General features: G+C 45.3%; 1 protein-coding gene across 1 annotated transcript in view; it reads left to right on the top strand.

Annotated features, from left to right (window-relative positions):
• Positions 1–17,235, top strand: part of LOC115104875 (laminin subunit alpha-1-like) — a 77,113-nt gene that overhangs the window by 41,601 nt on the left and 18,277 nt on the right. Inside the window, exons 18-35 of the mRNA XM_029626242.2 lie at positions 624–835; positions 2,465–2,571; positions 3,690–3,870; positions 4,622–4,758; positions 4,920–5,153; positions 5,309–5,452; positions 7,294–7,473; positions 9,201–9,386; positions 9,584–9,711; positions 10,183–10,303; positions 11,928–12,184; positions 12,513–12,602; positions 12,741–12,934; positions 14,977–15,119; positions 15,277–15,487; positions 15,635–15,791; positions 16,601–16,811; positions 17,107–17,223. Coding sequence (XP_029482102.2) covers positions 624–835; positions 2,465–2,571; positions 3,690–3,870; positions 4,622–4,758; positions 4,920–5,153; positions 5,309–5,452; positions 7,294–7,473; positions 9,201–9,386; positions 9,584–9,711; positions 10,183–10,303; positions 11,928–12,184; positions 12,513–12,602; positions 12,741–12,934; positions 14,977–15,119; positions 15,277–15,487; positions 15,635–15,791; positions 16,601–16,811; positions 17,107–17,223 — 3,010 coding nt within the window. The remainder of the gene's footprint in view (positions 1–623; positions 836–2,464; positions 2,572–3,689; positions 3,871–4,621; positions 4,759–4,919; positions 5,154–5,308; positions 5,453–7,293; positions 7,474–9,200; positions 9,387–9,583; positions 9,712–10,182; positions 10,304–11,927; positions 12,185–12,512; positions 12,603–12,740; positions 12,935–14,976; positions 15,120–15,276; positions 15,488–15,634; positions 15,792–16,600; positions 16,812–17,106; positions 17,224–17,235) is intronic.

Here is a 17,235-nt window from a genome sequence, read left to right as displayed (position 1 = left end):
TGTGTGCAAAAGGCATGAGGAGGTAGGCGAATAATTACAATTTTGCAGATTAACACTGGAGTGATAAATGATCAGATGGTCATGTACAGGTAGAGATATTGGTGTGCAAAAGAGCAGAAAAGTAAATAAATAAAAACAGTATGGGGATGAGGTAGGTAAAAATGGGTGGGCTATTTACCGATAGACTGGACCGCAGAGTGAAGGAAAAGCAGCCAACAAGTGCTCAGCATATGTGGGAATTCCTTCAAGACTTTTGGAAAAGCATTCCAAGTGAAGCTGGTTGAGAGAATGCCAAGAGTGTGCAAAGCTGTCATCAAGGCAAAGGGTGGCTACTTTGAAGAATCTCAAATATGAAATATATTTTGATTTGTTTAACACTTTTTTGTTTACAACATGATTCCATGTGTTATTTCATAGTTTTGATGTCTTCACGATTATTTTGCAATGTAGAAAATAGTAAAAAATAAGTAAGTAGATGTGTCCAAACTTTTGACTGGTTCTGTACTTAATAACAGTTTACATGGGGAAATGACACGTGGAACTCAAGTACATTAATACTAGTCTCAACCATTTAACTAATAGTTTATTGTATTATTTGTTCATTCTAACTTTAACATCTCCAGGTGTGCTAACGGTTACCACGGCGACCCGACGGTGGCAGGCCAGGAGTGCGTGGTGTGTGAGTGTAACGGTAACGTGGACCCCTGGGAGCCGGGCCACTGTGACACCAGCAGCGGTATGTGTCTGAAGTGTCACAGCCACACCAGTGGAGACCAGTGTGAGAGGTGTGAGGACGGCTACTACGGTGACGCCATCACCGCCAAGAACTGCCAGGGTACGAGAGCCATGGTGGTGGTGGTGATGAGGAAGATGAGGAGGAGGATGATGAGGATGATTATTGTCCATTTGGTGGATTCTTCCACAGATCCCCACAAAGTTATATTTACACAACAAGCAACATCCCTTGCCACCATGTACTGAACATACTAGTTAACAGAGATACCAGCATCTATCTAACTGTAGTCTATGATATGTACTGAACTACATCACAGAATGACACAGTGAGAATAGACAGGAAATAGACACTTTTGCACGTTTCTGAGTAGCAGTTAGCAAGTCAGAGGAATGCTGAGTGAAGGACGTGGCCAACCTACCACAGATGAAATCTCAACTTTGACCAACATCTGCTTCCCCCTGTTATGTCTGTTATGGTCTGTTATGGGTCAAGAACCATATTCATCTCAGGGTAGCAGTGCTGATCTGGGATCAGGTCCCACCTTATCCATGTAATCTCATTCATTATGATCTAAAAGGTAAGACTGATCCTAGATCAGAACTCCCTTTCTGAGACACATTGTGAATAGGCATGTTACCCCAGGCATTGTGATGTCAAAGGTCAGGCTAAATCCCTGTTTGAATATGATACGGCATGGGGCCTGGCCTCTCAGGGCAGCTTATGAAGTCTTATAACCATCACATGAAGCTGTATAATCCCCTTAACCTTTGGGTATGGTAATTATTATTTTTTTACCTTTATTTAACCAGGCAAGTCAGTTAAGAACAAATTCTTATTTTCAATGATGGCCTAGGAACAGTGGGTTAACTGCCTGTTCAGGGGCAGAACGAGAGATTTGTACCTTGTCAGCTCGGGGATTTGAACTTGCAACCTTCCGGTTACTAGTCCAACGCTCTAACCACTAGGCTACCCTGCCGCCTCTACACTCTAACCACTAGGCTACCCTGCCGCCTCTACACTCTAACCACTAGGCTACCCTGCCGCCTCTACACTCTAACCACTAGGCTACCCTGCCGCCTCTACACTCTAACCACTAGGCTACCCTGCCGCCTCTACACTCTAACCACTAGGCTACCCTGCCGCCTCTACACTCTAACCACTAGGCTACCCTGCCGCCTCTACACTCTAACCACTAGGCTATGCTGCCGAAGGCTTCTCCTTCCCAGACCTGGTTTTGTGACAATGTCTGCGTTCCACAACATTGACAATACATTTATGTTATGACAATAGGAATGTTGTATTTACAGGGAGTTATGTGGATGGATTCAGTCATCACCTAGAATGGAACTTATTTGGCCATCAAACATGGTCCAAAATATTATGATGTATGTGCAATTTTACTTCAGATGCGTGTGTTTCATTCTCATGAAAGACAACTGTAGAATAGCTCTTTATAATGGATAGAGTGACATCTAGGGGAACATCGCAATACTGCAAGGCTTGCATACCTTTACCCGTTCAGCCTCATTTCACTAAACTTGCTAAAATGTCTGCATATTGTTTATACTACATGAAAAACAAACAGTATTCTATCATCATGATGGATCTTTGAGAACTGTGTGAACTCTCACCTCACCGGTATTCTTTTCAACACAAAGAGCATGAGTCCTGGTGTTATTAATGTATGTTACGACTATGTTTTACAACCTGTTTCTCCACTGCGTGTAGCTTGTGGTTGCCATGAAAAAGGGTCGTACTCGGGAGTGTGTGACCTGCTCACTGGACAGTGTACCTGCAAACCCAACGTGGTGGGAGAGAAGTGTGACCAGTGTCAGGTATGTAGATTGTATAGCATTCTCTGTGCTCACGCACCAAAGGGCCAAGAGTTTTTCTGGCTATATGGTCGAGTCACGCGGCCAGTCCCTTCTACCCTCCTAGTCTATTTTCCCTGTACTTCCTCCCAACTCTCCACTTCCACACCTCTACATGGAATGAGTATTTGGAATTTGGAAGCAGATACTAAGTTACTAACCCTTACCCAGCTCAGTCCATTGGAACGCTTAGTTATCAGTGGGTGTCCAAGGTCTCCCGCTTATCTCCTTCCTGTGTCCTTCAGCCCACACCCGCCTTCCAATAGAGCCCAGCTGGTCGGAAGGCAGTCCAATGTTTTGGATATATTCATTAACAGGGTCAGCTTATCTATCGCCTCCCTGTTAGAGAGGGGGGGGGGGGGGGGAGAGACATATTTTGTAGATTGTTTTTAGGGCAGTAGCAGGGCTTATTTGCTCGAGGTGGGGGGAGGGGAGCTCTTTGGCTGGGCAGGGGCTGTTCAAATGTAACCAAAACACATGGATTTAAAACACCTAGAGATGCTTATCTTTAGAAAACAGTAGAGAAATCTTGGACTTCTCTCTCTCTCTCTCTCAATAAGTTGAATTAATTTTGCATTCCAATTGGGGCTATAGATATTGATGAATGGAGATAGAAGAGGGTTGGCAGTTTCTCTCCAATCCCAGAATCAGATGCTCTGGCTGTGGTAAATTCTGACCCAAGGCCTGGCTGTCTGGTTCCTGGTTTTCCATTGGGTCCAACTTGGACTGAGAGTTGACCGTTTTGACAGAGAGGACTGATGGAGACAGATGAGTAATGTAACAAGAGATAGGAAGTACTTCCTGCCTGTTCATGTTTGGTGACAGTGAGAGCCCCTGATTGATAGTGACGATGTCATTGGACATGTAGAAGTGTTGCTTCTAACGTCGCTTGGCCTCCGGCTACATGCTCTCTATCAAGGAAACAGACTCACAGTAATTTGCACATTTTATGTCTGGATATACTAGTATTGATGTTTTACAGCTTAATCAAATTTGAATGAAAGATCAAGAGGGTTCTCAGAATTATGCTGCTTAGTTGATGAAATTTACTAAGAATTGGTGTTTTCGTCTGTGATTTCCAGGTGGGCTTCCACGGTCTTCTCAGCGGACAGGGGTGCAGAGAATGTGACTGTATCCAGTCAGGATCTGTGTCCGTGGCCTGTGAGGAAGATGGGAGGTGCCAATGCATCCCAGGGGTGGCGGGGGACAAGTGTGACCGCTGTCATCACAGTTACTTTAACTACCAGGGCAGCGGCTGTATACGTAAGGCCACAAACATTACCCAAACTTTACCAGACATGTACATCGGAGTTACATTCTGATCTGAACTGACCATAATGCTCTCTCCACCCACCCACCCATCCTCGCTCTCTCTTTCTCTCCATCTCTCTCTTTCTCTGTCTCTCCACCCACCCACCCTCTCTCTTTCTCGCTCTCTCTTTCTCTCCATCTTTCTCTGTCTCTTCATCTCCATCTCTCTCTTTCTCTCTCTCTTCATCTCCATCTCTCTCTTTCTCTCTCTCTTCATCTCCATCTCTCTCTTTCTCTCTCTCTCCACCCACCCACCCTCTCTCTTTCTCGCTCTCTCTTTCTCTCTCTCTTCATCTCCATCTCTCTCTTTCTCTGTCTCTTCATCTCCATCTCTCTTTCTCTCTCTCTTCATCTCCATATCTCTCTTTCTCTGTCTCTCCACCCACCCACCCTCTCTCTTTCTCGCTCTCTTCATCTCATCTCTCTCTTTCTCTCTCTCTTCATCTCCATCTCTCTCTTTCTCTCTCTTCGTCTCCATCTCTCTCTTTCTCTCTCTCTCCACCCACCCACCCACCCTCACTCTTTCTCGCTCTCTTTCTCTCCATCTCTCTCTTTCTCTCTCTCTTCATCTCCATCTCTCTCTTTCGCTCTCTCTTCATCTCCATCTCTCTCTTTCTCTCTTTTGCCATCTCTCTCTCTCCATCTCTCTCTCTTTCTTTCGTTCCCCCTCTCCATCTCTCTCTCTCTCTACCCGCCCCATCAGAGTGTGAGTGTGCCCACACCTATGGCAACTGTAACGTGACGACAGGCGAGTGTATCTGTCCTCCCCACACCAGAGGAGAGAAGTGTGATCTGTGTGAGGAAGGTCACTGGGGTCACAACACTGTGACAGGATGTAAGGTAAAACCTACCTCTCCAACTGGAAATGTAGAAGCCTTTATAAGGCCTACATATACCTTTTAATGCCTACATAGATGCTTCATAAATTATAACTGTAACAAGCTAATTCATGTAACATAAAAGGTGTTTATTAAAGCTCATCTTTGCCCCTTTGTTCCTAGTCATGTAACTGCAGTGAGATGGGCAGCTATGCCACCCAGTGTGGCATCACCAACGGGCAGTGCCAATGCCGCTCTGATTTCGCTGGGCAGAACTGTGACCACTGTGCCATGGGCTACAGGGGCTACCCAGAATGCACGGTGTGCAACTGCAACATCAACGGCACCAGAGAGGAGTTCTGTGATGAGGAACTGGGTGTGTGCAGCTGTGAGGCCCCAGGGAACTGTGTGTGCAAGGTACTTCAACAGTTGGTGAAATTAGTTGAGTGAACAAACAGTAATCGTTCATATGATGGAATATCATATCCGTTATGGCCTATGATAGTGTTGTGTTTTATTGGGTCCGTACTAAGTATGTTGTTTATTTTAATTAATTGGTCTCTGGTTTCCAGGACAATGTGGGTGGAGGTGGCTGTGATGAGTGTAAGACGGGAACCTTGGGCCTATCTGTTTCTAACCCGGCCGGCTGCAGCCCCTGCTTCTGTTTCGGGGTCTCCTCAGACTGTGAGGAGCTGGGTGGGATGGTCCGGGTGCCGGTGAGTACAATCCACTTATCCAAACCCTCATCATCCGGGGTCTGTTCAGTGAGTTGAAACATTCAGAACTCTGATGATAGAAATGTGCTGAATAGACCCACTGGGCACAAACGTCAGTTCAACGTCTAGTTTGGTTGAGTTTTCAACTAATGTGAATTCAACGTGAAATCAACAAAAACGTAACCATGTCATTGAATTTAGGTTAAGATTTGAGTGAAAAATAGGACATGCCCTTATGTTGATGACTTTTTGCAAATCTAATCAGTTTTCCATGTTGATTCAACGGCATCACATCGATTGTTTGGGTTGAAATAATGCAGGAACAATGTTGATTCAACCAGTTTTTTGCCCAATGGGGAGTGATCACTCTACACTGTTTGCCCTGACAGATGAATATGACTGTTTGACACAATGCATTTTCCACCTGAATGTTTTATGACGTTGAACCCTCTGGATTTTTATTTTCCATTGTCGAAACGTTTTAAAACGTGTGCCTGCTACTGAATATTACCCTGGTTTCCTGTTTTAGTCCCGCCCATCTGCTTCCTCTTCAGATGGGTGGCTATGCTAACAGGATTGAGAAACTGTCTGACATTGTCTGAAGGTGTTGAGGGGGCTTCAGTCCGCCACGTCAACATGAAACGATGGCACATTTTTTGAAACAAAATACGTTTTATTCTTTCTAGTCGCTGTCTGGGATTGCAATACCTATGTTTAGTGATACTCTTATATTCTTTATACAACAATACTGTATCATAACTTGGCTTCTATTTGTCTGGTTTATCTCAGAATCATTTTCTCTGTCTTGTTTATAACCTTGTTAGCCAAGAAACAACCTGCATATCAAATCTAACAGTGGATCGTGCTTAGAGCCTGGAGTTTTTCCTGAAAATGCGTTATTACCAGGAAGATATCATCTATTTCTGAGTTCAAAGCTATTTGGTCAGGTGTAACCAGACGATGATTTGGCTCATGGGCGGCAGGTGATTAGTGGTTAGAGCGTTGGTGCCAGTAACCGAAAGGTTGCTAGAACAAATCCCCGAGCTGACAAGGTAACAATCTGTCGTTCTGCCCCTGAACAAGGCAGTTAACCCACTGTTCCTAGACCAGTTAACACACTGTTCCTAGGCTGTCATTGTAAATAAGAATTTGTTCTTAACTGACTTGCCTAGTTAAATAAATCAAAATGATAATTCTCCAGCTGTATACTATCTCATCTGTCTGGATGAAGAACAATATCTGTATCCTCATGACTCGCACAATGCTCCTAATTAGCTTCATTTTAATTGGACACAATAGAGAGGAAATGAAATGCCTAGAAAGATACCCAATAGGATGCCCATCTGTTGTGGCGGCGGCCGCTTAGTGATGCCACGTACGGTGCCCGCCGGCTCAAGGACACACATGCCCTGTGTAGCACCCCCGGCCCCCTCAGACAGAGGAATCTGAAAGACCACAGATGTAGCTAGCCGGGTAATCTATTTCCTGGTCATAATTAGTGATAAGAGATGGCACAGCTGAGCTGGCTGTAAATCAGTGGAGGCTGCTGAGGGGAGGTTGGCTCATAACAATGGATGGAACGGAGCGAATTAAATGGCACATAGAAACCATGTTGGATGTATTTGATACCATTCCATCAACCTCCTGGGACCTCATCACCTGATGGAGGACAGTAGGAGAAGCAAATATGTGTGTGTGTGTGTGTGTGTGTGTGTGTGTGTGTGTGTGTGTGTGTGTGTGTGTGTGTGTGTGTGTGTGTGTGTGTGTGTGTGTGTGTGTGTGTGTGTGTGTGTGTGTCTATGCACGTACTCATGTGTTTGTGTGTATCTATCTGCATACAGATCACACTGGGTTCTGACCCAGAGCTGCTACGTGTGGTCAGTCAGAGTGACCTCCAGGGCAGTGTAGTGGGGGTCTACTACCAGAACCCAGACATGCTGCTAGACACTAGGGACATAGAGACCCCCAGCCTGGCTGGACCCTACTACTGGAGGCTGCCTAAACACTACCAGGGAAACAAGGTGCACTACACCTCACATCACTGTTACCTCATGAAGTGACTACAGTGCCCTCCACTAATATTGGCACCCTTGATAAATATAAGCAAAATGGGCTGTGAAGAAAATGTATTTTCTGTTTATCCTGTCATTCAAAATATTCACAAATATCGAACGTTTAATTTAAGTAAAATGATTGGGGGAAAAAGTGAAATAAATATTTTTCTCCGAAACATGTGTGCCACAATTATTGGCACAGCTAGAAATTCTCACGAGTAAAATCTACCTGAAGTATATTCCCATTCATATGTTACATTTTTAAGTTCACCTGAGTGATTAGGAACACTTAAGTGGTAAGCCATGACTTCCTGTTTCACTGGGGAATAAATATGAGGTGACACACAGACCAAATTCCCATAATCATCCATCACTATGGGAAAGACCTGAGAATACAGTAATGATGTGAGACAAAAGGTTGTTGAGCTGCACACATCAGGAAATGCCTATAAGAAAATAGCTAAATTGTTGAAAATGCCCATTTCCACTATCAGGGCAATAATGAGATGTTAACAATGGGCCTGGAAGAGGACGTGTGTCTGTATTTACCCCACACACAGTGAGGAGGATGGTTCCAATGGACAAAACCTATCCAAGGATCACAGCTGGAGAATTGCAGACGTTAGTTGGGTTTTGGGGTCAGAAAGTCTCCAAACTACGATCAGACATCACCTACGTAACCACAAGTTGTTTGGGAGGGTTGCCATAAAAAAGCCTTCGCTGTCATCAAACTCAAGCGCCTACAGTTTGCCAAACGTTACTGGAGCTTTCAATGGGACCAGGTTCTATGGTGAGATGAGACCAAAATATAGCTTTTTGGAGGTGGGTTTGGCGTAGACAGAAAAGATGGATATGCAGAAAAGTACCTTGTCCCCACTGTGAAGTATGGTGGTGGATCTTTGATGTTGTGGGGCTGTTTTTCTTCCAACGGTCCTGGACAACTTGTTAGGATACATGTTATCATGGACTCTTATCAAGTACCAGCAGATATTAAATCAAAACTAGACTGCCTCTGCTAGGAAGCTTAAACTGGGCTGTGGTTGGATCTTCCAGCAGGACAATGATCCAAAGCACACCTCAAAATCAACACAAAAATGGTTCACTGACCACAGAATCAAGGTTTTTCCGTGGCCATCCCAGTCCCCTGACCTAAACCCCATAGAAAACCTGTGGGATGAGCTGAAGAGGAGAGTCCACAAGTGTGGACCTGGGAATCTGAAGGATCTGGAGAGATTCTGTATGGAGGAATGGTCTCAGATCCCTTGCTGCCATGTGTTCTCCAACCTCATTGGGCATTATAGGAGAAGACTCAGAGCTGTTATCTTGGCAAAGGGAGGTTGCACAATGTATTGTTTGAAGGGGTACCAATTGTGGCACACATATATTTGAGAAAAATATTTGTTTTATGCTCATAATTCTCAATTATTTTACTTTAATTGAAGGTTAGATTTTTGTGAATATTTTGAATGAAAGACCAAGAAGATAAACAATAAAGACATTTTGTTTACAGCCCGTTTTGTTCATATTTACCAAGAGTCAGACCTGGATTCCAATAGTATTTGTTTTCTTTTAAATAGCTGCAGTTGACTGAGCTTGCCTGGTGCAATAGAACCAATGGAATAGTCACACAAGTAGAACCCCTTTCCATTTGGTACATATAATATCTAAAATATATGCATCCTTTCTCTTTCTAGTTGTTGTCGTATGGAGGGAAGCTATCCTACGTGGTGGCGTTCTATGCTATGGACGGGGCCGGCCTGGCCAACTACGAGCCTCAGGTCCTGATGAGGGGGGGTCATCTGGGGAAGCAGGTCATCTACATAGACATGCCTGCCCCTGACAACGGGGTAACAACCCGTCAGGACGTCCCACTGACTGAGGTAAAAAGGAGACCAGAAGACCTAAAGCTGGAGTAGTCTGACTATCTGAAGTTCGAACCCACAAGGCCTGCATGCTAAAATAATGTTTTATTCGGCTGAGCTAAAGCCTACAAATCCTACTAATAATTTCATATAATTATAAAAAAAATGATATATTATAATATAACTAATATAATGCTTTGATTTCTCTTGAGCAGCACAAGTGGAAGTATTTCAACTCTGTGTCAGAGAAAGCTGTGAGTCACTCTGACTTCATGGCAGTCCTGAGCCACATTGAGTACATCACCATCAAGGCATCGTATGGTACAGGGCTGCAGCAGAGCAGGTTAGAACACACACACACGCATTCACACACACACACGCACACACGCGCACACACACACGCACACACGCACAAGCACACGCATTCACACACACACACGCACACACACACACACCACACACACGCACACACCACACACGCACACACACACACACACGCGCACACACACACACACACCGCACGCACGCACACACACACGCACACGCACACACACAAGCAGTTCGCTACACTCGCATTAACATCTGCTAACCATGTGTATGTGACAAATAAATTTGATTTGATTTCGATTTGACACACACACACACACACATACACACACACACACACTTATACACACACACATTCATACACACACACATTCATACACACACACACTCACACACACACATACATATACACACACACATACATACTATTTTTGTGTCAGCACTATAGCGTGACTATCATATCAATATTGTATTTGTCTTTCGTTAGAATATCCAATATCACTATGGATACGGCCCTAGAGGCAGAGCAAGGGTTGGAGGATATGGAGTTGGCGAGTCTGATCGAGATCTGTGACTGTCCAGCTGGCTACGCTGGACTGTCCTGCCAGGTCAGACTGCTTTGAGACAGTTTTTCCACATCTCTCTTGGGGTTGTACAATCGTCTGTGATTTGACAGACATCTTATCTTCTTATCCACAATTTCTTCCCTCAACACCAGTCTTTCTTCCCTCAACACCAGTCTTTCTTCCCTCAACACCAGTCTTTCTGCCCTCAACACCAGTCTTTCTTCCCTCAACACCAGTCTTTCTGCCCTCAACACCAGTCTTTCTGCCCTCAACACCAGTCTTTTCTTCCCTCAACACCAGTCTTTTCTTCCCTCAACACCAGTCTGTCTTCCCTCAACACGAGTCTTTCTTCCCTCAACACCAGTCTTTCTTCCCTCAGCACCAGTCTTTCTGCCCTCAACACCAGTCTTTCTGCCCTCAACACCAGTCTTTCTGCCCTCAACAGCAGCCTTTCTGCCCTCAACACCAGTCTTTCTGCCCTCAACACCAGTCTTTCTTCCCTCAACACCAGTCTTTCTTCCCTCAACACCAGTCTTTCTTCCCTCAACACCAGTCTTTCTGCCCTCAACACCAGTCTTTCTTCCCTCAACACCAGTCTTTCTTCCCTCAACACCAGTCTTTCTTCCATTGTAGCGATAGCATGTAATTTCCATATACACTATTTCCAGGTCGCAGTTGTAAATGAGAACTTGTTCTCACCTGGCCTAGCTGGTTAAATAAAGATAAAATAAAATATATACAAAAGTATGTGGACACCCCTTCAAATGAGTCAAATGTCTGCCCCGCTAGAGCTGCCTCGGTCACCTGGATGTGCTGTTATTGTGAAGTGGAAACGTCTAGGAGCAACAACGGTCTCACAAGCTCACAGAACGGGACCGCCGAGTGAAGCGCGTAGCTTCAGCACCCTTGGTTGCAACAATCACTAATGAGTTCCACATTGCCTCTGAAAGCAACATCAGCACAATAACTTTTTGGGGGGGAGCTTCATGAAACGGGTTTCCATGGCTGAGCAGCCACACACAAGCCTAAGATCACCATGCGCAATGCCAAGTGTTGGCTGGAGTGGTGTAAAGCTCGCCGCCATTGAACTCTGGAGCAGTGGAAACATGTTCTCTGGAGTGAGGAATCACGCTTCACCATCTGGCAGTCCGACGGACGAATCTGGGTTTGGCGGATGTGCCAACTGTAAAGTTTGGTGGAGGAGGTATAATGGTCTGGGGCTGTTTTTAATGGTTCGGGTTAGGCCCCTTAGTTCCAGTGAAGGGAAATCTTAATGCTACAGCATACAATGACAATCTAGACTATTATGTTTTTCCAACTTTGTGGCAACAGTTTCAACATGACAATACCCCATGCACAAAGCGAGGTCCTGACCTCAACCCTATCGAACACCTTTGGGATGAATTGAAACGCTAGCCAGGCCTACCTCACTAATGCTCTTGTGGCTGAATGGAAACAAGTCCACGCAGCAATGTTCCAACATCTAGTGGAAAACCTTCCCAGAAGAGTGGAGGCTGTTAGAGCAGCAAAGGGGGGACCAACTCCCTATTAATGCCCATGATTTTGGAATGAGATGTTCGACAAGCAGGTATCCACATACTTTTGGCCATGTAGTGTATGTTGTAGTGTGGTGTTGTCCATTGCTGCTAACTTGTGTTGTGTGTAGGAGTGTGCCCCGGGCTACTACCGCCAACCAGTGACTGAGCTGAACAAGCGGGGGAAGAGACCCCTGATCCAGCCATGTGTGCCCTGCCGTTGTAACAACCACAGCCAGGCCTGTGACCTGGACACGGGAGAATGTCTGGGCTGCCAACACAACACAGCAGGGGAGCACTGTAGCGTGTGTTCCTCGGGGTACTATGGCGACGTGAAAGGCTCCGTCAGGGACTGCTCGCTATGTGCCTGCCCCCTCAAAGAGAACAGGTACCTGTCTCACTCTCCTCTCAGCCACACCTGTTCTGATAAGTGAGGTGTTCTTGAGTTTAAATGTCTCATTCCACACATAGAGTGTATTTTAAAGAGATTGATACACACATATTGATTACACACTATTGTAAAGAGCACATATTAAATCTCATAAGTAAATGTGTTTTCCTTAGAATGCTGAAGCTAATTTGGTCTACAGTGGAGTTCAAGCAGGATTCAGTGAGTGTCCTCTGATAATAGAGGTCTTAGCCAGCAGGGGGCAGTGAGGAGATATTGTCGTCTGCATAACACTGTCTGACATAGTGGGTGTATTGTTGTGTGTCAGCTTCAGTCCTACCTGTGCTCTAGAGGGAGTGGTGGGAGACTTCCGCTGCAACGCCTGCAAGCCCGGCTATGAGGGGCGCTACTGTGAGAGGTAAGAGAGAGTACTACAGTGTCGCCTGTTGGATGTCAAGTGTGTCATTACATACCATCAATACAACTCTTAAGACAACCATTTTATTCTCTCTCTATGTGTTTATTACTCTCTCTCTCTCTCTCTCCCCTCGCTCAGGTGTTCAGTGGGTTACTATGGGAACCCGTCTGGTCCAGGAGGGAGGTGTGAGGCTTGTCAGTGTAGTACTGCAGGTTCTCTCCATCCAGCGTGTGACTCTCTGACGGGCCAGTGTGAATGTAAAGCCGGGGTCAGGGGACGCCTGTGTGACCAGTGCGAGGCGAGACACGTCCTGGACGGGGACCAGTGTGTCTGTGAGTATCCTACTCTTTGATTTGTGCAGGGCTTACCATTATATGGACAGACAGTGCATTCGGAAGATATACAGACCCTTCCCCTTTTTCCACATTTCTTACTTTACAGCCATATTCTAAAATGGATTAAATAAATGTATTTCCTCATCAATCTACACACAATACCCCATAATGTCTAAGCAAAAACTGTTTTTTTAGAAATGTATAAAAAATAAAACAACCTTATTTACATAAGTATTCAGACCCTTTCCTAGAAGACTCGAAATTGAGCTCAGGTGCATCCTGTTTCCATTTGATAGGTTTGGTTTCTGAGCTTGAACTATTATTAATCATTAGTTATAAAGAGACCTGAGGTGGGGCCATAATGAAGCTTGGGAGGGGCTGAGTGCAGGGAACACGGTCGCATGTGGCAGTACTGATAAGGGGAGGAACCGTTTAAGGCTCATATCACTCAGCTCCCCTGCCTAGCAATAATGATGCACTGTTTAGCGATGAGGAGGAGACTCCACCCAATGTGGGGTATGTACACTACCACGGGTGGAACATGTCTTTGTCTAATACAGCTGTAATTGACCCTCTGGGAAGAATTAACTTGGTTTAAGCTTTCACAGTGTCAGTTGAGTTCCTACTCTAATAATAGAACCTAACACATTGATCATCCTTGAGATGTATCTACAACTTGATTGGAGTCCACCTGTGGTAAATTCAATTGACTGGACATGATTTGGAAAGGCACACACCTGTCTATAGAAGGTCCCACAGTTGACAGTGCATGTCAGAGTAAAAACCAAGCCATGAGGTCGAAGGAACTGTCCGTAGAACTCCAAGACAGGATTGTGTCAAGGCACAGATCTGGGGAAGGGTACCAAAACATTTCTGCAGCCTTGAAGGTCCCCAAGAGCAGACTGGCCTCCATTATTCTTAAATGGAATAATTTGGAACCACCAAGACTCTTCAGAGAGCTGGCCACTCGGCCGAGCTGAGCAATCGGGGAAGAAGTTCCATGGTCAGGGAGGTGACTAAAAACCTGATGATTACTCTGACAGAGCTCCAGAGTTCCTCTGTGGAGATGGGAGAACCTTCCAGAAGGACAGCCTTCTATGCAGCACTCCACCAATCAGGCCTTTATGGTAGAGTGGCCAGACAGAAGCCGCTCCTCAGTAAAAGGCACATGACAGCCCACTTGGAGTTTGCCAAAAGGCACCTGAAGGACTCTCAGACCATGAGAAACAAGATTCTCTGGTCTGATGAAACCAAGATTGAACTCTTTGGCCTGAATGCCAAGCGTTACGTCTGGAGGAAACCTGGCACCATCCCTACGATGAAGCATGGTGGTGGCAGCATCATGCTAATGGTTTGGTTTTCAGCGGCAGGGACTGGGAGACTAGTCAGTATCGAGGGAAAGCTGAACGGAGCAAGGTACAGCAAGATCCTTGATGAAAACCTCAGACTGGGGTGAATGTTCACGTTCCATCAGGACAACGACCATTCAACGCAGGAGTGGCTTCGAGTGGCCTGTCTATGAGTGGCCTAGCCAGAGCCCGGACTTGAACCTGATCAAACATCTCTAGAGAGACCTCAAAATAGCTGTGCAGCAACACTCCCCATCCAACCTGACAGAGCTTGAGACAATCTGCAGAGAAGAATGGGAGAAACTCCCCAAATACAGGTGTGCCAAGCTTGTTGCGTCATACCCAAGAAGCCTCAAGGCTGTAATCGCTGCCAAAGGTGCTTCAACAAAGTACTGAGTAAAGGGTCTGAATACTGATGTAAATGTAATATTTATTTTTGAATACGTGTTTTTGCTTTGTCATTATGGGGTTTTCTGTGTAGATTGATGAAGTGGGGAAAAAAACTGTTTCATCCATTTTAGAATAAGGCTGTAACATAGCAAAATGTGGAAAATGTCAAGATGTCAAGGGGTCTGAATATTTTTTTAATGCACTGTACACACACACACACACACACACACACACACACACACACACACACACACACAAAGGTAACTGCAACTTTAGAATGTGTCCTCCCCCTCCCCTCAGTGTGTGATGATGAGTGTACCAGGGTGCTCCTGGATGACCTGGATGCAGTAGAGTGCTCCTTCCTGTCTGTCAACCTGACCGGGGTCATCCTGTCACCCTACAGCACACTGGTCAACTTGGAGAACGACACGCGAGAGGTCAAGGTAAAAGAGGAGTCATATTATACCTCTCTGTCCAGTAGGTTTTGAAATCATCTTTTGAATCCCGTCTCCTGCCTTGTCTTAAGTTAAGAAGTACTCAGTACACATTCAGTGAGAGAAAGACTGTTGTCAAACACTTATGTCGTCATTTCTCTCCTAGACTCTGATGTCTTCGTATAGGAGCCCAGACTATCACCTGACCAGGGATGAGGAGGACATGACAAACCTCACCCAGGACATAGACGGACTGCTACAGAAGGCTATGGGTGTGTCTGCTGATGGAGAGGAAGTGGCCCGGTCCACAGAGAACAGCGTTACCCAGGGGGCCGAGCTTCTGGAGTACATCAACACCATTCAGACTGCTATACAAGGTGCTGCCACAGGACATCATGCTATATGAAAAGGGTTCCATTGCTAATGGGGTCAAAAATGATCCTTGTTGATGCTGCCTACTGTTTTCATTTATGTTTACAAAAGCTGTTAACCTGTAAGCCCCTCCCTCTCTGTGATTGGCTCAGCCCTGGCGGAGCAAGCTGGCCGTCTGATCAGGACAGACAACGTGGAGATGAACGAGGCTAAGAGCAGACGGCTAATGAAGCAGGTGGCAGCCATGTTGGAAACAATCAGAGTGGTCGACTTAGCCCAGGCCAACGCCAGCGTCTCTACAGAACTCTGGTTGGTTAGCCGTATAAGGTGGCGATTTTAAGTAGTCTACCCTTTCTGGATTCAGTCCCATACAACCACCAGCTCTCTGCACTCAGAAGTCAACTGTTAATACCACTTAACTAGAAAAGCTCTGTAGGGTCTAAGTAACACTGTTCCTTGTTATACTACAGTGATTGAGTGTACTGGAACACTGCTCTGGGCTCTATTGGTGTAGTCAAGTTGTATTAGACTATAGTACATGGATGTGTATTGCTGACTAACTCTCCTGTGTGTTATGTGTGTACTATAGTTGAAGTGACTGTAGTGTACTGTATTCTAACCCTCCTGTGTGTTATGTGTGTACTATAGTTGAAGTGACTGTAGTGTACTGTATTCTAACCCTCCTGTGTGTTATGTGTGTATTATAGTTGAAGTGACTGTAGTGTACTGTATTCTAACCCTCCTGTGTGTTATGTGTGTATTATAGTTGAAGTGACTGTAGTGTACTGTATTCTAACCCTCCTGTGTGTTATGTGTGTATTATAGTTGAAGTGACTGTAGTGTACTGTATTCTAACCCTCCTGTGTGTTATGTGTGTACTATAGTTGAAGTGACTGTAGTGTACTGTATTCTAACCCTCCTGTGTGTTATGTGTGTATTATAGTTGAAGTGACTGTAGTGTACTGTATTATAACCCTCCTGTGTGTTATGTGTGTATTATAGTTGAAGTGACTGTAGTGTACTGTATTCTAACCCTCCTGTGTGTTATGTGTGTATTATAGTTGAAGTGATTGTAGTGTACTGTATTCTAACCCTCCTGTGTGTTATGTGAACTACAGGGCTGCCGAGGCTCTCCTCCAGAGGGTGCAGAAGCACCTCCAGGAGCCCCAGGGAGTGATAGAGTCCCAGACCCTCAACATCTCCAGCAGTCTGACCCAACACCAACAGCAGCTAGTGGACGCCCAGGCCCTTCTGAACACTGCCAGGGAGAACAACAACCACACACAGACCCTGCTGGGCAGCATCAACACCAATCTGCCACAGTACCAGGTCAGGACACTCACATTACTCAAGTACTTTACATGTAGTACAGTTTGACATTACTGTTGACGTGCAGAAAGGCCAAATTATGGTCATTTTTAGTCACATATAAGCATATAAATGTCAAATGTAGGTTGGTGAAGTTAATTTATTTAGAATTTCACTCATTTTCAAACATCTTAGTTATATAGGGGCTATACAGTTTTCCGGTAGAAGTATTTATTTTGTGTGTGTGTGTGTGTGTGTGTGTGTGTGTGTGTGTGTGTGTGTGTGTGTGTGTGTGTGCGTGTGTGTGGCTGTGTAGGGTCTGAGGCAGAATGTGGGCCGGCTGAACCAGACGGCAGAAACACAACTGGAGGAGACTCAGGACATACTGGCTGATGCTGTCAATCTGGCAGAGGACATGAGCAACGGCACCTCTGTAAATCACACC

This window comes from Oncorhynchus nerka, linkage group LG22 (assembly GCF_034236695.1).
Source record: "Oncorhynchus nerka isolate Pitt River linkage group LG22, Oner_Uvic_2.0, whole genome shotgun sequence".
NCBI classification, from domain to species: Eukaryota; Metazoa; Chordata; class Actinopteri; order Salmoniformes; family Salmonidae; genus Oncorhynchus; species Oncorhynchus nerka.
The sequence above is the reverse complement of the archived record's forward strand: the minus strand, read 5'-3'. Positions and strand labels throughout refer to the sequence as shown.